Source organism: Phaethon lepturus, unplaced genomic scaffold (assembly GCF_000687285.1).
Source record: "Phaethon lepturus isolate BGI_N335 unplaced genomic scaffold, ASM68728v1 scaffold12098, whole genome shotgun sequence".
In the NCBI taxonomy this organism is placed as follows: Eukaryota; Metazoa; Chordata; class Aves; order Phaethontiformes; family Phaethontidae; genus Phaethon; species Phaethon lepturus.
Window position 1 is genome coordinate 15,044 of NW_010559745.1, and position 22,946 is coordinate 37,989.

The 22,946-nt window shown below is 43.7% G+C and overlaps 1 protein-coding gene across 1 annotated transcript in view; it reads left to right on the forward strand.

Annotated features, from left to right (window-relative positions):
- Nucleotides 1–265: 265 nt before the first annotated feature.
- Nucleotides 266–22,946, forward strand: part of CCBE1 (collagen and calcium binding EGF domains 1) — a 25,194-nt gene continuing 2,513 nt past the window's right edge. The window contains exons 1-6 of the mRNA XM_010293468.1: nt 266–414; nt 3,645–3,697; nt 9,245–9,379; nt 10,117–10,254; nt 15,476–15,582; nt 21,188–21,308. Coding sequence (XP_010291770.1) covers nt 266–414; nt 3,645–3,697; nt 9,245–9,379; nt 10,117–10,254; nt 15,476–15,582; nt 21,188–21,308 — 703 coding nt within the window. The remainder of the gene's footprint in view (nt 415–3,644; nt 3,698–9,244; nt 9,380–10,116; nt 10,255–15,475; nt 15,583–21,187; nt 21,309–22,946) is intronic.

The window sequence follows — 22,946 nt, forward strand, 5'->3', positions numbered from 1 at the left end:
CAGCATCCCCGGCTCTCCCCGGCACTGCCGCCGGCTGCGGTGTCCCAGCGCAGACCGGGAGGTGGGCTGGGGGCAACCCCGGCCCTGCCCCAGGTGGAAACAATTATCGGAAAAAAACGTGGTCTGCGCTGGATGAGTTACTGCTGATAGCTGCCAGATAAGCTAACCTAATAAAGTGGTGGCTTAATTAAGCCACATTCCTTGCATCTTGCCTTTCGTCCTGCCTGTCCGGGGTGATGCTATCAGGCAGCTACGGCTTTGCGAGATGGGGCGGGGGGTGCTGACCTCTGGGCGATGGGACTCGGGGGTGCTCCTGGAAAGCCCAGCTCCCCTCTCAGTCTGCGAGACGATGGGCCACAAGAGCCCGCCACGAAGGCGGATCCGCTGCTTGTCTAGTCACGGATGTGCTTATTGGTATCAAACGTTTGACCCTAAACCCCATCCTCAGACACTCAGTGATCCAGGAACACCTCAGGCACCAGGGCAGAGGGGAGCAGCTCAACACCTCCCTGCTTCTCCTGCAGCTACCCGTCGGAGAAAAACGGTGGCTTTGCTTTGAGAGAGTCCCTGTCGCTATGGATTTTCTTACAGGTAACACAAAAGCTAGGCATTGCAGTGACCAAAATCATGGTGCCTAAAATCCTCCTCACGTTTGGGCTTGTGCATGAGTGAAGACTGCATGAGAATCAGAAGTTGCTGTATTTTTAATAGCTGAAGCACCCCTTTAAAAGCTCTAAGAGATAAGTCTGCCAGAAGTTTCTCCTTTTGGAAACCAGATTTAAAGTTAATGAATCAACTTAATTTCCCCGTAGATACAGATTTTAGTGGCTGAGCTTCTGACACATCTGTGTATTAGTTTGTGTTTGATGCATGCTCACATGCACAGCTGCGTAGCAACCGCCTCGCTGAAAGTTATTCAGTAGCTAAAATTATCAGTGGGGACCCCCTCTTACCTCTCATTATGTATAACGAGATCGCTGCTGTGCAGTGTTGATTAGACATGTCAACCTGGAGCTGGATGTCTGAAAATGAGTATTGCTATTAAAATGCCTTTGCTAATGATCAACTCATGTGTCCATCATTTTGACAGATTTCTCTTTAAGAATGTAAAAAGCTAAAGCGTGCAGGAATCCCAACGTTGCAATGTAATATTCAGAGAAACGGGTATTGTCGTATTGTATTTCCTGTGCATTAACCCTAAAGTAGCCGTTTCCCTGGCAAAATCATGCTGATGGCTGAAGCTTGCTATTGAGTAAGGGCCGCGCTGTTACAGAGAGCCGTAATATTGAATTGGGAACCGATTATTATGGGGAATAGGTTTCTGGAGTGTGATCCTGAAAGCAGGGCATCCCTCCCCTAAACCACTTCTTCAGCTGGGATTTAAAGCTTTCATGATGTAGAAAAATATTCAAGTATCTAGAGAAAATATTTCCAAATAAGTAAACCCTGGGAAAATTCAACAAATATTGAAAGGGAGATTGAAAACAAGCAACTGATATCTCAAAAACCTCTCATCCCCCTGTGGAACTCACTGCTGCAAGAAGCCGTTGAGGAGAGAGTTTTCAGCAGAGGCTTGGATACCTGCCAGGGCAGCACGATTTTCCAGTTGCTTTAACTGGAGCAACCCCCATCAAGGCTACACAAGGCTGTGCTTGATTCAGGCTGCCAGAGCACTACTTAATGGCTGTACCTCACTGTGTGGTGGGTTCTCAAGTGTGTGGCTGTGGGAGAGGGGTTTGGTCAGGGCAAGTGGCTTGGCTACCAGGAGAATCCAAGAAGGCAGATAAAATCACAATTTAGCCACAAGAAAGCCAACAACTCCCGCCAAAAGCCATCACTGGCCAAGTTGAGAGGGGAGAGGCAGCTCCTGCAAGGTTCCCGGCAGGTGAGCCCTCACCCAGGAGCAGGCTGTGCCTACTGAGGTTTGCATCGGCTGCCAAAAGTGTTGGCCCGGCGTGCCGGGAGCCACTCCAAGAGTGGGAGTCCTAAGAGTCCTAAGCCTGAAAATCAAGTGGGAATTCCCAAGGAGAAGGGTAGAAATTATGAAAGCTGCTGCTCCCTCTTTCTGGTTAGCTCTGGCTGGCACAACCCCAGAGGTCAGCGGGGATGCCCTCCTCTCCTTTCGTCTCTCCAAGCTCTCTCTCAAGCTGGGCTGTACCTTCCCCTGAAGAGCAGCTACAAGCAAGCCTTTATCAGCCTCCCTTCTTCTGCAGACAGGAGGAGATGAATGTGCTCTTGGAAAGCCATCGGCATGGCTTGCAGCACATGAACAGCCTCCTCGGTGCACCTTTGAACTCATTCCTCCCGCATTTGTTTGTCTTGCAGATAAAACTTCATAGCAGTGTTTGGAGGAAAGTCTAATGAGGGACCACTGTTTGCATAACAAAGCAAGGCTTCCTCTTCAGATGTTCAACCTTCATTAAGCATAATTTATATTCCAGCTAATCTTTGGAAGAGGGTAAAATATGGAGCCAAAGTTTGTTTTTACATAGTTTGGAGTAATGCATTGTTTGTTTTAAATGGTCAGTTGCAACTGATAGTTGATTTAAATTCAACATAATGATGATTTGTGATGGCCGTGTGTTGTTTAGGGGAGTGTTGTGTCATTGACTGCCATGGCTTTAGCACTCTTCTGTGTCAGTTATCAAATTAAAGAATAGGACCAAATGGATGGTTTCCGAGTTTTGCAGATATTTCAGCATGTCCACAAGGCATGAAAAACTGAATTTGTAAAATACAGGGTCTTTTTCTCCTCAGACTCATGTAGACTTGATAAAACAGTGCACTGAACAGCAGTTTGCTTCTCATGCAAGTCCTGGTAACCACCACCCTGGAACCCTTTGAAAGGTCACCAGATCCCTGCAGTGAGTAGCTGTGAGAGTGATAAGGGACGCAGCCATTTGTACAGGCTCCTCAGCGCTGTTGGGAGTCCTGGTGACTTGATGTGGTTTGCTGCCTAGGAAGAAAAACAAGCAGATATATCTGAACGTCTAAGTGTCATTACAAGCCAGTGTGGAAGAAATGTTAATTTCTCAGCCCTAAGGCTTTGTTTATACCATAGGCACATAAAAAATATCTCATGCTATTGACTCTTCACTGCAGTTTTGTCCCCCTGCCTGTTTAAGATACGCTCCCTTGCTCCAGTTGAAATATTCAACGTATTTCACTTATCACCTTCCAGGTTTATTAAAAGATGAGAAATGACTGATAACATTTATCTTGTGTGTACTCCTCGCTGAGACTTACCCCTTTCTGCAAGTTTACATTGTAATGACGGATGTTTGAAAACACCCTTCACCGTATCATGAAAATTATGACCCGAGTGGTGTGTAAGGAGAGCACCAAGGCATGCTGCACCCTTTCAAACACAAGGGAGCAGGGTTTTCAGAAACTACTTGGGATGCTGAGTGGGTCAGTGTTGGGGTACCGGGTGCCAGGCTCCTGAGGTGATGCTGTCATTTAAAATGCCTGTTTCCATGTTTCATTCTTTAATGCCAAGATATCTCCAACTGCAAAGCTCAGGATCCTCATCTTGTTTGGTTCATCACATACATGATCTACTCATGACTCTTTTTAAAGGCAGCACCAACATTTAGAGAATATATTTATTCATTTATTCATTTATTTATTTTATTGTTTTTCAGGAAAAAATGCTGTAAGGGTTATAAGTTTGTTCTTGGACAGTGCATCCCTGAAGGTATGTGATTTCACTGTTGTTACCCCTCATGTCCCCATGCATTTGTCTTTCCCCGTTTGCCCTGTTCTCTGCACTGCCGGTTTGGAAGAGCATCCTGATATAACCACAGGCTTGTCCATATCTCATGTGTCAGTGGGAGAACTGTTTCCAAGAAATTGTTGGGAAAATAAAAAGATCAGCGCCTTCCAAAAGTTTCGCTTAGCATTCCAAGCCTTGATCCTCCCCTAAGTATACGTGGCTGCACAGATCTTGTGCCATGACCTGCTGCAAACACAAGGACGCATTCTGCTCTTGGCTAGGTACACAGGAGCCCTCTGTGTACCCAAGAGCACACCCTTCCTGGCTGATGGCTTCTGCCATGTACCCCTTGGATCCGGCACAGCCAATTTGGCTTGTAAGTGCACAGGGAGTGGGTGACTCAGTGAGTTACTCCTGCCGTTAATTACCTGTTTCCCAAAGACATTGGCGAGGTGAGAGCACCATCAAACGGTGTCTCTCTTCCACCGCTTCTCCTGGTCGTGGGCACAGCTTCCTTGTCACCAGGGATAGAGGGAGACAGGAATTACTCGGGGTAGTTCATGCAGTAATGGAAAGGGAACGATTGCCTCCTGGCAGCGGGGAGCTGCCCGTACGCTTTGCAAAGGCAGCACCGGGGCCATGATGCTCAGAGGTTGCTGCAAAGAGATCTCATTTAGGAAAAGGCTGAGCTCTGCCTGCTTTAACTTTGGGGAAGGCCTCTGTTGGGTCTACCCAGACGATGGCTTCACTGAGCAGTAGCGATGTAACTTCTTCAGTTGCTCCCATCGCTTTGCCAATTTGGATGAAACTGTCTCTGACCTTACAGGAGGAGAGGAACTGTCAGGCAGAAGCAAATGGCAAGAGACGACAAGTCAATAAACCTTGTTCACTCCAAAAAACAGGTTAAGAAGTTGGTTTATGATAATACATCCTTCTATTTGACGACATATGGAAAGCCTCGAGTTGACCTGAGAGTTTTCCCAGGTCGGGATGGTGATGTTTTGAACAGAAAAGTGACAAATTAACGGAGTGGAGAGAGAGAGGCAGCTGGTTTTTTAGTTATACTCTCCAGCCAACAGGGATTATTACCCAAACTCTGATTCTGCTGCTTTTTTTTTTTTTTTTTAATTTGTATCATCTTTGCTGCTGTCTAGAAACACCAGAACACTGGTTGCAAAAAAAGAGCAGGGGAAAAAACCCCGCATCTTCTCAAAACAGGAATTGTGCCTTTGCTGCTTCCTTGCAAAGCAATGGCTCAACGATGCCAGCCTGAGCCCCAGGGAGCTGGGTGGGGTTTGGGTGAAACCAATGCTCACAAGGAGTTCCTTGTCCCATGGTTTTGCAGTGAGTTTTGTCTCGGTGAGTGTGGCGTGAGATGACAACTCCAGCGTGAGATGGACACTTGGAGAAGACGGTTGTGCTGTGTTGTACAAGGCTGTTGTATGCGTAGGAGGCAGAAGTCCTGAATCCTTTCAGGGTGGAGAGAAGCCAGGACTCTACAGTCTGTCCTCTACACACTGGTTATTCACTAAATATAATGGATACAGCAGGAGAAGTAATAGGAGAAAAATAAAATGAGAACCACGGCAATAAATTATTTTAGGCTTCTAATTTTCATCTCTTGAGTTTTTAGGTGATTATGAAAGCAGATTTTATTATGTACCCGCTGACCTCACTTAATCTTGTCTATTAACTACATCTCAGTAACATGAGAGTTTCTACCACTAATTGAATTTCTCTGCTAGCTGTGGCTTCTCTCCCTTTTTATCTCCATTACCCCTTTTTCAGCTCGATCTATATTTTGCCTTGAACTTCAGACTCCACAGCAATTGCTACAACATCTGAGACGATCTTGGGCCATTGGCATAGGATCGAAAAACATGATTCAGTGAAGCACTCGTTTCACTTTGTTACAAGACATCACTTGGCTCTTCACACATTGTTTTGGCATAATCTTGACAGAGTAGCTGTATGAAATGCCTATCTCAACACAGGCACATAAATACATTACAGATGTGAGTTTATTAGAGCACATCTGTGCCTTTTAATCCAGTACTGGCAAATCAAAACCGTGAGAAGTACTTCCAGCCCTATCTTCTCCATGATTTAGCAGTGGCTGCAGGGAGGAGGGTTGGGATAGACTCTCCCTTGTCCACTCTCCTACAGCTGCCTCGGGAAGACAGCAATCTCCTTCTTGGACAGCTGTTATTTAAACAGAATCTCTCCCAGAGGGTTGTCTTTGTCTATGTCCATCTTTGGTTTCTGTCCTCTTATTTCTCATCTGCCCTTGAAAAGCAACAGAAATCAGTGCAGTCCAGTATGAGTCCATGCCCCCAGGTTCTGCATTTCATTTGCTTTGGACTCACTTTCTCGCTCTGGGTTTCAGCTGCAGGAGCAGGGAGCAATGATCCTCAGGAAACATTGAGAGGAATTTGCTTTGTGTATCCAACTGCATCTCTTCCTGCTCCACTTGACCAGCAAAGCAGGTCAAAAAAGAGCTCCTCGCCTTTTTCTCCTGAATGATCTCCTTCTTCTGTGCTTTGGAGACTCTCACAGCTCCAACCAGGTCCTGTCTCATGGGGTCACCAAGAGTAAAGCAGGGACAGATGTAGTTTGAAACAGCTTCTTTTGGAGAGTACCCTCCCTACCACTGGTTTGAGTGAAACTTGAGTTTCTTGGCTGTGGATTAATTCAGAGCAAAATACTCTATGACAGGCAACTGCTAATCAGATCTGCTCTTTTCTTATTAACACTATTTCAGAAATTTCCTTGGTACAACTTTCCATGCTGCGTTGTCATTCCTGATTTCATTGAAATATATGTAGAGACATTTGTTATTCTGCTTCAGTTTTTTGTATTTTCATAAAGTCTGGAACAGTCTGATCCTCATTGTGTGGCTTTGATTCATCCTCAAAACACATTTCTTAGGCTGGGCTGGCAGACAAGGGGCTTGAACGTGGGAGGGCACGTGCATCCTTGGTTCTGCAGAGTGCATGGAGGTAGAGTATGCAGCTTTCGCCCAATTTCATCCCAGTTGTGAGGACTGTTCCTGAGGGAGTGGTGCTACATGGCACCAAAGCCCTGGGGATGCACAGCTCCATGATGTGGGACCTGCCCACAGCCATTGTGTGATTTGGGTTGACTGTATGGGAACCACCAGCAGGGAAATTTCTACCTCCTAGACCCTTCCCTAGCTTTGTATGAAAGTAAATGAAGCAATGGTCTTGATGAAGCTCTGCTAAGGTGGATGCTAAAAAGAAATTTAAAGAGTAACTACATGAAATACGACAAAAGAGAGAAGATTAAAAACAACTAGAGTTGTTTAGTCTAGAGAAAAGGAGGCTAAGGGGAGACATGATAACAGTTTTTAGGTATGTGAAATCCTGCTGCAAGGGGGAAAGTAAACTGTTCTTCATGGCCAAGGAGAGGAGGACAAAAACAATGGTCTTAAATGACTGTAAGGGGATTTTGGATTAGGTATGAGTAAAAAGCTTTACCTGCAAGGTTATTTAATCTTGGGAATAGACTGTGTGGTGGTGGGGTATCTCCATCCCTCAGGGATTTCTAAGGAAAGGTTTACACATAGCTAATTCTGCTTGTGATGGAAGATGGTCCCTTCCAGCACTGGTTTTTATTATTTTATTAGGGCACATCTATTCATGGAGGCACAGGGAGGACAGAGCTCATCTTACCTCTGCTCTAAATAAGCTAACCATGGCTGAGGCCAAATCCAGCATCTGGATTTGGGCACGCTGGCTAAGAAGCAGGCATGTTCATCTCAGTGCTGGGCATACTAGCCTGTTTTCCATCTGATTTTATTTCAGTGGAGAATGAAAATTGGAACTGTGCCCAGGAAAGACACCATTAATGCTTTACATTTGGGACTATTTAGTAGCACCAAATGTCATGGGAGTTTACAGACTCAGCATCACCTAAAACGTCCAAACTAGCCCTGAGGCTGACCATGTTTGAAAGCAAGGGCCATGCTCTTCTTCCATGCTTGTGCGAGGCTCTGCGCTACCCAACCCTGGTTCCTTCTGGGGGTCCTGGCACTGCCATTCTCTGCCACAGCACTGCAGGCAGACTTAAAGAGTTAAAATCAACACACCTGTGAATTAAAAAGGAAAGAAAGGATGCCTACTATTCAAAAGGTGGCAACCACAAGGGAGAAAATGCTTGGCACCATTACGATAGTATTTTTTTGGTCTAAGGGGCCCTGGTGTGACTTACAGCAGCTTGTTAAGTCTCATTTGGCACCTTTCTGTACCCTGGCACACTGGCACTTTTACCCCCAGTGCTACGCATGGCTCTATATACTCTGTACAGCAAATGCTTTACCACCTCTTAGCTCATTTTCACTCTTTGGAAAAATCATCATACCCCAAAATGTCTGCTAGTCATTAGTGTCAGTCAATAATGAGTTTAGGTTTTAATTATACCGTATGTATGGAAACACAACGCATTTCTGGGAACTTGGCTGAAACACTTATGTTTGGTTTAGATGTATTTGGTCTGGACCAGAGACAAGATATTTCTGCTGTGGCCCCCAGTACCCAGTCACTCGAGGGCCACAGTGACAGCCACACAGATGCTGTGTGAAGGATGATGTTCCTCTGAAATGACCACAGAAACTGCCACTCGCTTGGGCATATAACCCAACCTTGAGCAGGGTTTGCCTGAACTGGTTTTGGGATTAGGTGCCGCTTCAGCTCCTGTCTTCTCCTGGCAAATGTTCCTCACGGCGCTGCAAAGCCCTTGCACCCACGGCCAGGGGCTGCCCATTTCCCCCCAGCCCTGCCAGCAGCCTGACACCGGGGGCCAAATCCAGCCCCTGGTAGGGCAGGGCTGTGGGTCAGACCCTGTTTTGATCTGGTGTCCATTCCATGGACTTCAGCTCTGCTACTACAGATTCACCCCCCTTCAGGCTTCAAACGTGGACTTCAGTCTTTTGGGATTGCACTGACAATCCCGGCCAGCCACTTACCATACCCTAACCTGCACGTTGCTATTATCAAGAGTTATGATGGTTTTTTAACAATGTGTTCTTTGCTAGAAGGGTTCTATCTGGCTTTGAGCTATTACTGTGCAATTTTAATTAACTTTTCCTTATGATATATTTTCTGCCCAGATTTGGCAGTTAGCCTCACAGTGTTTCACAGTATTCTGCATAGGAAATGTTGCTATCAGCACTTAAAAATTTGTGAAGGGGAAAAAAAAAACCCAAAAATCTTTCAGGTAATTTAATATTTCTGTGAGAAGAATTCTTAAATTCTGCAAACTGGGAAAGTGCCCCTTGGTTAAAATCCAGCTTTAAGAAATAGTCTAGCTACTGTAAGGCTGTTACTAGCAATTACGATTTTACTTTAATTCTTTGCTTATGTCTCATGAACGTTTTATTTCTAGATTTCTTCAATCCTCAAATACAACGTAATGACTTTATTACTTAGTGGAGACGTGAAGTATCTGCTGTCATAATATCATCCAGCTACTGCCACTGGTATTTTCCTAACCACATTTTTCTCTCTCTAGACTATGATGTCTGTGCCGAAGCTCCCTGCGAACAGCAGTGCACAGACAACTTTGGGCGAGTCTTATGCACGTGCTACCCTGGGTACCGCTATGATCGGGAGAGGCACAGGAACAGAGAGAAGCCTTACTGCCTGGGTGGGTAGGAGTGCGTCTTTGAGCTGCTTTCTGGTTAATGATGTATCCTGCTCCCTCAGGTCTTTTAGGAGTCAGTTTAGATCTGAAACCTTTCTTATCCTCATTACTATTACAGAATAAATGTGGTTTTTAACTATGTTAAGGATTGGTTCCCAGAACTAAGAGATCTAAAACCCCCTGAAATTATTAGAAAGTAGTACCTAAGACAAGAAGACACTTCGAAGTGTTGAGCTGATGTAATTTTCCCTTTTTTAATTCCTCCTGCAAGTTCTGAGCCATATTTGGGGTTTTGGCCTGAGACAAGGGACATAATTCTAACAGTAACCCTCAAAGCACTGTAACCGGGCCTAATTATAAAAATAAATCCTTGCAGTTTGATCCAGATGGCCAGTATCTAATTCAGGACTGACCATTTACATGTGGTCCTTGTGCGGCTAGTCCTGCCCTGCCCTGCCCTGCATGGTTTGCTGTGCCAGGCAGCCAAGGTGTGCGGGATCAAGCTTTGCTTGTGAGCTTTTCAATGCAAAGAAACAGTCAAGCGTTGTTCACCAACATCATTCCAGGCGTGTTAACAACAATAGTGCAGTTTGCACTGAGCTCCGGCCAAAGCACCAGAGGTGCTGCAATTACTCATTTATTTAACCACAGAATCTCCTGATCCTTTAAAGGAAGTCTCTTACTGTATTTGAGGTCTGAAACCTCCAGCTTTAGGACATTTTGAACTCTTGCTCCTCCAGATATTGACGAGTGTGCCACGAGCAACGGGACGCTGTGCCCTCAGATCTGTGTCAACACCATCGGCAGCTACAGGTGCGAGTGTCACGAAGGCTACACCCGGGAGGAGGATGGCAAGACGTGCATCAAAGGAGATAAAGGTACGTGCTGGTGGGTGTTAAAGGGACTGAAGGGACAGCTAAAAGGCTGATCTGTCATAAAGAGGAGCTGCTCCTTACATACACCCAGAGCCAGGGGTCCGAAGGTGGGATGTAGCCAGTGGGTTTGGTTTAGATGGAGAGCCCAGGTTGTTCCCTGGGCACCCGAACGCCTGTGGAGCAGTCCTGCCACACGCTCTGCTCCTCCCCGGTTTATGAGCAGCACACACAGAGCAGTCCATCAGTAGTCACACCTACAGAGAAAGACCACAAGTACGTTGAAGGGTGTGGGAAGCATCTTCCCCTGGAGAGGCAGAGTGGCTGAATGGTGAAACTTGCCCTTACTGCCTTGGTTAGAGCCCTTCTGCTGGATCAGACTGCTGAAAGCCACATTTTGCTCCCATACCACCCTGCTTGTGGTCCTAGCTCAGGAGACATAGGGGGAAAAAAATTGCCAGATGCTGATCCTTATAAGCCTTCACTAATTTCATCTGTTATTTAAATTAATTTCAGTGAGTTTAATTTGTATTTATGTGCCGACATCTGAGCTTAGCAAATGGCCCTGGGATGGTGGTTAGTGCCTCCGGGCACTCAGAGGCTCAGAAGAGGTGTGCCTGGGAAATCCACACACCTTTCAAGCACTGCTTAAATCAGTTTCTAAATTATGTTGAGTAACTCTGAATTCTGCTGGTCTGCAATTAGTTTGTGTGTCTCGTAACTGCGGTCAGATTTTTTTCTTTTTTTTAGGAAAGTGATATGGGATGGGAAAGGGGTAAAAGTGAAGGCTTGTTCTTGCTTTTCACTGTTGGTTTCAAAGTATACGTGTGCTGTGTATAAATTATTTTAAAGCTTTTGACCTCATCCCAGTTATTAAATTACAGCATTTAGAGTAGTGCAGATTAAATGCTGATACGACAATTTTAAAAGAAAGGAGGAAGAGAATAACCTGTGCTCTGGAAAAAAAAACCAACACTCTTTTGATGAATGGTGACTTACTATAGGTTCATCAATTAATGCCTGAACCTTTGTGTCACTGAGTGCTCCAAATACCACTGGAGAGCAATTTATAATTTTGATTTTCCTCTGAAAACGTGTAACTGGAGCCACTCCCTTAACTTGAATTGTTCCTTGTAGTTTTAAAATGTTTTTTCTTCCATATAAGTGGGGGTTGGAGGGTCATAAAGGAAAGAAGTATAACCAAAATAATCCCCTTGCAAATAGGTTTTTTAGTTAACTTTTCCTCTGGCTAGTTCAAATTTCCTGACATGGTAATGCCCAAAGCATTCAGGATAACTGACCATTCAAAATATTCAAGGCTGTGGAAATAATTCTAATATTTGAAAAACATCAATTTTACACTGAATGTACACAGCATATAAAAATGTCCGTTTCAGTAGTTAATCTGGAATTAAATACCTACCATGTCTCAAGACATTTCCCAAATCAGCTGCATGAAGCAGAGAAGGACACTTTCTGCTCTGTTAGCCCGTCGTACTCCAAGTCAATGTTACTAATTGCCAGACCTCTGGTGCAAATGAAAGAGGAGTTGGCCATCGCTATTTCACAGGCGAAATTTCACGTCGCTGTTTCACAGTTACGGACACACAGGGTTTGTGTCCGTAACTCACTCCAAAGAAAATCAAGGCTTCTGGCAGCGACGCACCACCCCGTGGCCAGCCCCAGCCCTGCACTGCCCCGCAGAGCACCGCATCTGCGCTGAGGTTGCTTCCTAATAGATCGTTTGCATTTCATGGTAGCTGGAACACTTAAATTTTATTTTAAAATTGAGCGTGAGAGACATGAAAACTCATGTATCCCTTTCCAGCTCCAACCACGTTGCACGTTTCCAAGGAGACACTATTAATGTTTTCACCATGCCATCCCTGAAGGCTGCCATCCAGGCACTTTTTTGGCTCGCAAGTGGGCTTGACTGAGAGCTTTGGGTTTGTTAGTAGGCACAAGAATAGGGAGCATTTTTACCACATACGCAGTCATGTTGCATTTGACAGAGACAATACAGCTACCCCTGCAGAAGTAGGCAAATGAAACCATCTCAGCAGGCTGAGCCCAGATAATACAACACAGATGATCAACACAACAGCCTCCATGCGAAGACCGCCCACGGCACAGCTCCCCACAGAGCTCTCCCCCGCCAGCATCTCCTTCTCTTCCAGCATCAGCAAGACAGAGTCTTCAAGCACATGCAAAGAAAACACATCACTCCCCTGAGCAGATCCCTTATCGATAGGCACCATGGGGCTCACCACTACCTTACCAGGATAAAAGGACCCCCGTCAGGACAGCAACATCATGAACTAGGCTTCATCCTTTGGAAAGTCTTCATAAAATGGGGCTGGTTTAAGCCTTTTCCAAAATAATTTTAGTTTCCTGTGCAATGGAAACAGGCTATATAAGTGCCTGTTTTTCTCAGTGCTGGCCAAATTGACTTTGGTAGGTGACCTCTGGTTTCTGCACCACACGTGGGTGGCTCCATCTAATTGCTTCCTGCCCTCTCTGGCCTGTCTTAGGTGGCTTCTGGCTTTATCCATGCTTTATTCTGGCTTTATTCATAGTTTGGTCCTGATACAGGATCATATGGGGGTAGAGCGAATGTTTGATGGATGACTCCTTCCCTGGGTAAATCATCACCTCTGTCTGGTATGAGTTAGGGGGATTCCACCTCTCTCCTGGGACGCAGCTCACGCTTGCTTATATGACGCTGTTGGACATCTTCCTCTGACAAGTCAATCCAACTGGATTTGCAGAAATCTCTCTGGTATGATATTTCCCAAACATTAGCTGACCCCCCCGCATTCATCTCCATGGACTGTTACAGCCCTGTTTTATCTGTACTTGTCAGCTCCGTGTGCCACATCCTTCTGGAAGATAAACTGGATTTTATAATGAAACATGAGGCCAAATTCACCGCTTCTTAATCTGCACATAATTCCACTGATTCTAGTGGGACTGCATTAGGTTTCAAATAGCAGAGGCTCTGGCAGTTTCTCCCTATGACTCTATGTTGCTTTCAGCAACATTTCTAACACAATACGAGGGAACTCATTTGGTAAGATAGCTATCAAAAGAAATCTTGGTTAAGACTAGTACCAAACCCAAACTTCATTGGAGTTTAAAAAAAAAAAAAAGAATCTTGTTTCTAATGGCTCTCTATATATGCGTCTGTCAATCCTACACAGGTCCAAAAATGGACATGTCAGAACACTGATTTTTTTAAAAGAAGCTGAAGAATGTGAGAAGGAGGAAGAACTCCATGAGGGAGACACAATACTGACTTGTGGTCAAGAGAAAACTTACCTTATAGAAATACCAAGAGGTCTCTTGATTACAGCATATCAATTCCTTGTTCAGGCAAAAAAACCCTGCATGGTACAGATTCTTTAATCTATCAGAGAAAGTCTTATGGGCAAGGAGGCTTTGGAAGGAGTCAAAAGCAAAATGATTAGTATTATAAATACAGCAGTGAGGAAGGAAAGCAGTGGATGCTGTGTATTCCAGTATCTACACAAAAAGGCAGGAGTCCCTCTGGGACGTGTTGTGGCCAGATAGTCTTGGAGCCAGCATAGCTGCGATTTGATGAAATTCTATTATATCTTATGTAGAGTTCACCAGAAAATACCAAAATACCAAATACCTTTTGGCCTTAAATCTTTGAGCCATCTGAACACTGTACAGAAACCTGTTCAGCTATTCCCACGCTGTGTGCTATCAGGAAGGGTAGGAAGCCCTAACAGCCATGTGCTTACTGCCATAAAAATGTTAAATAAATAGTGTATTACTGTAATGCCATCGGACTGCAGCTGTGGGAGCAGGCAGTTGATGAGTGGGGAAAATTCCCAAGCCTTTGCCTCCTAACCTTCTGATCAGTTCAGTGCTAATACCAGTCTTAAAGCTGTTGGTCATTCCAGCATCTTGCCCTTATACCCCTCTCCTTCCTGATTAGGAGGTAAGAGAAATAAATCTTTGTCTTCTAAAAGCAAGCATACCTGATGTGGCATTATATCCAGGGGACTAAACGTACTGAAAATCAGTTTTACCTAATTTTGCGCATCAGTGGTCTATGGATGACCATCTGATGGACGCAATATTCCTTATTGGGCCCTGCAAACATTTAAAGTCAAGTACCACATAATATCTTTACTATTAGAAAGTTCTGGTTTTATTTAAAATGGTGCAGATGTTTTCAAAATCAATACACATTTCTAGAAAGACGAAGGACATTAAAGTGTGTGTCCAAGTGAGAAGTGTAACGCAATAGCTAAGCGCATTGTAGTTGATCCTTTTTGAAGATTTTGAAGATTTTTCTGGCTTTAACTAGGAGCACCTGCAGAGTTTTTCCATTACAGGACATGCTCTGAAATGTCAGCGTTCAAACATGTCCAATAACCCTTCCAGGTAACATGGTACAAGGCCGCACGTTATATGCAGAGCCTCAGTACGCTTGAAGTTTCTCAACAACTATATGTGGAAGGAAGAAAGCTCACCTAGAGTTTCCCAGCATGTGTCACCCGGTGTTTTGGAAACCACACTTCTCTTTAAGCGGACATCTGTTAAAACAGTGCTTGTGTTTGCGACGCAGAAGTGCTGTGTATGGGAAAAGGACAAGAATAACATTTGTGATATCTCTTACAGTTTGAATCATTTAACGGATTCTTGAAAAGATCCCATTCATGCGTAGTATCAACAGGTGTGACCCTTTCTCTTGTGTGGATTTAAATCCCTGTCATTAATCTCGATCCCCATCTCTGCTCAGGCTGATTCCATCGCATAGAGGAATAACTGGTGATGATAAAGAGCAGTTGTGCAAAGTGAAAGAAATGACCATATCATGAGGGATTTTACTGTAATTTATAACATATGAAAATCTGCCCTTCAGGGCACTGTAAATCAGTTCAGATCTATAGGGTTAGTGTACCCTAAACACAAAGATAAAAGAAGGGGTGAAAACTTTTCCAGGTATAAAAAAAATAAATTCTTTGGGGACTGTTAACTGGAAACAGCTGCTTTAAAAATGAGCTCAGAGCTGTCCCTGTACAGTTTCTCAGCCTTACACAGCAATTCACAGTCAAAGCATTAGTAATGGTAAGAATCTTCTTCTTTTCACAGTCTGGAGAAATGTAACAACCTTCAAGTTGCTTTTGCAATCACTTTATTAATTTCTTTGCTTTGGATCTTTATATTTGTATTGGAAACTGCTTTCTTTCAGCTGGACTTCCTGAGAAATCTGAAAATGTGGCAAAATCAGGGACATGCTGTGCCTCTTGTAAGGAATTCCATCAAATAAAGCAGACAGTTTTACAACTGAAGCAGAAGGTATGAACATTGATCAGTCGTGTCTTTACCAGACCTGTATGTTTTATGACAACTGAGGTTAAATTTAAGTGTTTGGAACTGTCACGGCTGTGTGGCTCTTGTGCCCGTAAAAATGATGGCGGCGTAATTTAAAATTATCAAGAAATGGCATCTCTTCCTTATGCTCCTGTATTGCTTGTAAGCAGATTGCTAACCAAGCTCATGGAGCTGCGTTATCAAGCTCGTGGTAACAGAGTCTGGCAAACACCCATCTTCGTCTGAGCCCAGGTTTCCTGGCAATCAGCACTGGTCTCAGCTTTTCATTCACTCTGAATGCACAGGATTTTGGACTTGATCCACTTTTAGTGTATGCCAGTGTAAGACATTCTGCGGACGCAGGAACGTGGAGAACATGATTTTGCATTAATAGGGTGCTGATACAGGATTCTTGCCAACTAGGAGGTTTGCGGCTAAACAAAAACATCACTAGCAGATACGTTAGCTTTGATTTTTTTAAAAAAGAAAACCCCTCAGCCCCAACTTTTTTTGTTTTCACCTGTATCCTTACAAGTGGAAAATAATGCCTCTAAAAACTTCACCTGGCCTTTAACTTTAATTGCTTTTATATGTGGCCTCATTTTTCACTTGGGTAGGATTGAAATAATGCAGAGACACAGCCCAGGATTTGGAGAGCCCAGTGCAGGGTGCAGGTGTGATGCCTTTTCTGGTGACACATCCTTCGAACGTTCTGGTTCTCCAAAATGGAAATGTTCTGCAGGAATATTCTCAGCAATACATGTTGGCTGGCTGTAATTATTTCACCCAGGGTGCTCATTTATTTTCGTTGTGTCAAAACACAATTTGATATATTCACTTGTTGCCTTTAGTGTAATTCAGTGTAATTCATTCAATAGAGAATTTATATTAGGAAAAAAGAAATCTGCTTCACTAAAATTAAATACATTGAGGTTTGAGATACTCTTCATGACAAAAATCTCATACTGTCATGTTTTCTTTCTGAATCAGTATGAAGATAAATGTGGAAGTGACAGAATTTCATGTGCACTGGAAATTGTGGTTTTCAAACAAATGGTAGTAAACAGGTTAAAAAAGAGTGCATGATTCTGAGTGGCTGTTTGTCCAGCCACAGTTCACGATGCTGAGCAGGCTCGCACTGACCCCCGGGGAGGGATCTGAGGTCACACTGTTCATCAAGTCATTTGCTGCAAGAACTGACAAAAAACAGTGGCCTTAAATGATGGCAAGTTTTCTGTGTCTAACTTTCACTGTTAGGTGCCTGTGTTCAAAACTCACTCCTGAAAACTAACACCACCGATACCTGTTGCTGCTGTTCAGAGGCCAAACTGAGCAGCTCACTCTTGCCCCATAGCTAAGTCCTGTCATGGTCCGTAGCCTAAATTTTCCCCAAGTATCTTCGTAGTGGGACTTGATCTATTTTGGCTCCCTCAGAGGGAGCCCACTGGCTTGTGTGCCTCACAGAGACAGACCTGGAAGAGATGGTTCCATGATAACCTCAGCATTTTTTACCTCACAGAGAGGAGAGCTTTTGTCCATGCTGAGAGCACATCTGGCCTCATGCTGCTTCTCTGCCCAGGGTGACATGAACCCTCATGCTTCACCACCTGCTCCCCATGGTGGGAGGACAAGTTCTTCTGGGGAGGACATCTCTCAATATCTGTGGTCAAAGTTGTTCTGTTTTGCACAGAAAAATTCACTTCTGTCTGCCAGAAAGACAGTTTATGGGAATGAGTCTTCAGCTTTGTGGTTAAGACTTTCAGATTTTATGAACTTTACACAAAATTATGTTTAGCAGAAAAGCCTGTGAAGGATCCAATCCAGGAAACCCTACAGCTGGGAATTGGGATATGCTTCTGGAAGCGGGAGGTATGGTTTTGTGTCTCCTTAGGAAAGGACAAGGTGAAGGCAAGTCCTGCTAACTCTGGTGATGGTACCAATACCTTTTTGGAGGACTGCAACATCCATTTCAGATGCAGGACAGAATAGTTCTAGGATCAGGAACACAGAGTCAGCTTGCATGGTCAGGGGGGCTGTGGTGAGTCCTAGGTTGATCTCCAACCTTGCTGGAAGGAAAGTTGGAAAACCAGTGGAAAGATAATTGACACATAGCCAACAATTTTTTAAAAAATCAAGTAAGCAGTTCAGCACTTGGAGTTGAGGCATTGCTGGATTCGACTGCACAGATTTGTTTAAACATCTTAATTGGAAAGCCATGTTTCACATCACTCCTGTCAAGCACTGTCAAAGTCATCTAAACCACAGATCTCCTAGAAACTATCCAAAACTCCAGATGCAGCATGCAACACAACATATGGAAGTCTTGATTCTAGTGCTGTCTTTCTTTAAAATTTACTCTCACTAATATTTGCATGCACATGGAAAAAAAATACTTTCCAAGGGCCATTAACATTTGGAGCTGTGGATGGAGAAAGCGAAGGTCACTCTGGACCAGGATCCTGGTTCAGTTAAAAGGTGAAATAGAAATCAGGCCACTGAGTATAGCCAACCCCTAAGAGGATGTGAGTCAACATCAGAAACACATGGTTTGGCCCCAGTGTATGTAACAACCATTTTCTGGCCAGAAGATATCAAAAAGCAGTGAGCTAGACCAGAACCTGGGTATTTTGGCGCTCCTAGTGTATGCTTCAAGCCCAGCTGACTCAGTGGGGAAGCATGTGTAGATGCTGTCACAGCAGATATGTGATTTTTTTTTTAAGCTAAGTTTTTAAAACAGCCTTCCTGGCAGTAACAAGTCAACATTTAAGCAACAGAATACACTTCCAAATCCTCTTCATGACGAGTCTTCACCACCAAACACACCTTTTTACTCCAGACTGGTCATTTTGCAAAATAACCTGAAGAGTATTCATGGCAGGGACTATATACTAAGTGACGACTATATCAGCTGGGATAGCTATCCCCAAAATAGGATCTGGTCAGAAATTTAAATATAAGCTCTAAACAGGACATCAATTAATCTGTCACTGAACTGTGGCCACCCCTACAGAGAAACACTCACTAATGGCACTGAAAAGATTCTCACAAAAACTGCCCCAAAAATATAATGCTCTCAGATAGTCACAGGATTTAACTCTGTGTCTCAGTTTTTAGCAAGGCATTGTTGGCACTGCAGAGCCCTTGGTTGATTCGTGTCATATAATGGAAGATTTGCAGCATGATGGTCCTTGCAACCTTCCATTCATATCCAGCCAGGACCCTGCTCTAGACACCTCTGGGAAACAAAACTTTGCAGTGTGCTGACCAGAGACAGTCAGTGGACCTCCTCATGCTGGTCCTTCAGCAATGTGGCTATGAGAGCCCCCAGGTACTGAATTTTCCTCCTCAGTCCCAGGTGTGACCCATGGAGTAGCCCTTTATCTTCAGCAGTCACACACTTTGGTCCATGACGCAATGGCTGGGGTGCTGGCTGAGAAAGCTGGAGGGTCATTGGTAACCAAAGAAGATGTTTTTCTTTGGAAAGCTAAAGATGACAGCCCATCCCAAAGCAGCAGGCATGCTGGACCCCCATCTTCTGTATGAGCAAATTCACAGGAGTAAGCACATAAGAAACACTCTGTGGGGTTTCCGTGAAGTGCTGACCTCATCCAGCCACTGACTTGTGCGTGGGGGTGGAGTGAATCTACCAAATTCTTGTAACACTTACATCATGTCGCTTAATTTGCCTTTAGTGCAGTCATCTTGCCTGTGGAACCGCAATGCTCTCCAAAACCTGAGTCACAAATGGCCAATAAATACTTGTGTTCCTGTCATCGCACTTTGAATTCCAGCCTGAAAAATCAAACTAGTGTTTCAGAAATGCCACCAAGAACTGTCTCAGCATTTCTAACCTATTTTTTCTCATTTTTGCTTCCTTCAGAACTGTTCTGTGCATCCAACCCCAAACTGCAAGCAGCACTGGCTGCCCTTAAGGTGCATTCCTTAACTAATAACTTGTTTGCCAAAAGAAATTTGTCCAGTTATACTATGTACTGCAAGTGCATAGCATTATTTTTTTCTCTGTGCTTTACAAACATTAGGTTTGCACTAAGGGCAGAAGGATGTATATCAAATAATTACAGAAACAAGTAGGAGTCTTGAGAACAGGCCAGTGCAGGGAATTCCAAACAGCTGATTAAAAGCAGTCAGATAGCAGGAGTCATCATGTATTTTATTTAATACGGCTCTCCCACACAAATGTTGCAGAATCCAACATCAAATTATCCAGTGAGAAAAATTAATTCAGGGCAGGAACAAAGCTCACCCAGGGATAGATCTGCCCTGGTATTGCTGAAATAGCTCTTCAGTTCTGTTTGGCAGAGCAAAATTCCAAACTCTACATGTAGCCACTCAGCACTAATGAATTTCTTTCCTAGCTGCAGACCAGTCTCCTAGCTTGCCATCTCTGCTCAGCTGTCTCTGGAGAGACTAAACATTTTCAGAATATTTCTAAATATGTTTAATTATTAAATATATTTGATCTGAGAAAACTAATGTTTAATGGATAAATATCTGATGTCACAGATAATGGCACTTTAAACCATAGTGTGCAATTATTCTTACATTCTCACTTATTTTAGCTTTGTAGTCTCTATGCAGCGCATATCCAGCTATCTGGTTAAATGGTATGGTTACAGGGCCAGACCCACAAAGGATTTGGGTCTCTCATTCAAACCCATGAAAAGTTAGGGGCTTGTACAGCAACTGAGAACTTAAATTTATCTGAGCAAATGTTGTCCTGAGAAAGGGCAGTAAATCAATAGAGGAAAATTCAAGTAAGGAAAAAGAGGTTTCCTGAGAAGATCAAAGTAGTTATGAGACTTGGCGGTTCTGACAACTTGTTGCTGTATATCTCCTGAATTTCTCCCATCTTCCATTTGAATTGACTTGCAGTATACCCATGGTGACTTGAAAGGTGAATAGCCTCACAGGAAACATCAGAATGCTGGCTGCAGGGAAAGTAAAGTACCAGAATGAATAAATGCCTTAAAATCAAATGGTGCCATGTTTTTGATATGGCATCTTTCAAGCCTGAGCAACCTCCTGGGTATATGATACCTGAAGTGTGGATCCCTTACCCAGAGCTCATGCTACACACACATACACACACACATACACACTCTGTGTGGAAGACAGACACAGGTACCATTTCTGCAAAACTTGACTTGTCTCCATGGGTCACCTAAAACATCCTGCAGCTTGTAGACTGTTAGTCTCCATGAAGTGTTTTCTCATCAGATTTCTGCAAGGTCAGAAAGATGTATAGGTGAGAGTAAGAATCCCCAGGCATCCTTCCCGTTTGTTCCAGCTACTTGTAAGGAGGTCCCATTGCAGGGTCAGGAAGCCAGTTTTACTTGGGACCACAAAGTATGGCAGGAGCTTCAAGAAATCTTCATGTCCATACTTGAAAAAAATCAAGTTGGCCAGCTTAGGAGTAACTGCTGTCCTAGGCTTCAACAGAGTCACATTTTTTTCTAATTATTTCAGTGCAGTATTTAAATATGCTGTTTGTCCACATGAAAGCTTAATGAAAACATTAATTTATTCAGCTGAATGATTAAGAGCTTACAGTGATTTTTGGTTTTGGCAGGTTGCTTTGCTACCAAATAATGCTGCTGATCTTAGCAAGCAAATCACTGGGGAAAAAGTGCTTGCATCTAACGCATATATCCCTGGCCCCCCAGGCCAGCCTGGACAGCAAGGCCCTCCAGGTAAGATACAGACCAGAGGGATGTGAATGTGCAATAGTGCCATGAACAAAAATTATAAGCTTCAATCTTTCAACGTGATAGCATTTCACATGTTTCATATTTTGATTATTATTATTATATTTGCATTTGTACTGAATTCAAAAAGAAAAACTTTCTTGTCGTTATGGTCAGCCTCTGCCAACTGACTAACATCATCCAATGTGTCTTAGTCTCCACGTGTTTCTTGGCGTGCAAGCTGTGTTTGTCCTGCGTGTGTGTTAAATTTCTCCCTCTCCCTAGGATATCTCACCTGCTTCAGTTGTCATTTCCTGTATTTAAACTCTGTCTTAAAACACTCTCCGTGTCATTTCAGGAATACCTATTGCTTTAGCTCACTAGAGCAGAAAATGTGCTTTCAGTTTGACGGGGTTTGTGCCAACTGTTTTATTTTTCCTTGTCTGGTTTTGCAAGGATTCATTTGTCCGTTTTATGTGTGTTCCAGATTCAAAGGAATCTGAAAAGAAAAGTAAAACTCCGCTCACACCTTCTTTTCTAAGGTATAGGTTAAAACAATGAGAAAAGCAGAGAGTTCCTAAAGCTCTAAATTAAGCCAGACACTTTGCAACCTGCAGCTAGTTATGCTAAAATTTTTGCAAACTCTGTTGAATGCAGATGTTATTTTGGGTGAGCAATAAATCCAAGGAATTTTAGCATTGTGCTGGGTTTCAGGAAGATTGTTACAAAGGACTTGCAGATATTCCTTACAAGATTTGGTTTATTCCCTACTGAACTGCCCCCCCATTTATCCCCACTTTTGCAGTCTTGCTTTGGTTTTTGAGTCTTTATCTCATTTTCTTGGAGGATGAGTATCTTCAGTCTTCAGTATATCATAAGTGCAAGGACAATGTGGTTAGAGATTCTGCGCCAGACTCTGAACTGTACAGTGTGCCGCCTTGCAATCTCTCTAACGTAGGCCTGACTCTGCAGGGCTTCCATCTGGTTTCCCCATGGCTGAGCTGTCCAAGGTACTGTAGAATTATCTGTTCCACTTGAAAACCACCCCTGCTCACCTCCTCCTCTGCCCCGCCGCTACCAACAGTGCGGCTGGGTCTTCAGGAGGAGTCCGAGAGGTTCATCACTGAACTTGATTTTACTCCTTTTGAAAACCCTAACTGACTGAAAATATTCTGTCCTGCTTAACCCTTTTTACTCTCTGCCTCTCGTTTTCTCTGACTTTCATATGCCTTCAGTATGAAGAAAAGTGTTTTTCCCTGTAATTATAAAGCAATTCGGCTAGTGACAGATTAATGGTCTTTATTTTGTGCAACTGTTGCTTCAGATGCCTGATTTTCTGGTTTGCTTCTCATAGTGTTTCCCTTGAGATAAACATATGCTTTGTTGCCTGTGTGCTTCCTAAAAACTAACATTGTCACCAGAAGCTGAAAAGGATATAAAGCAAAATGGAAGAATAGAGACTTTTTTGCCCTTAACACACTGGCTATCATACTGGGCAAAAGAGAGGTGCAACCCACCATTGAAAAGGGCTTGCTTCTGTGCCAGTCATGTAGATGCCTTCAACCCAACATTCCCATGAGTTTTCTGAGGCTTTCTTTTCATGAGATGATTCTCAGATGTGACTTTTCTTCTTTGTGTGAAAAT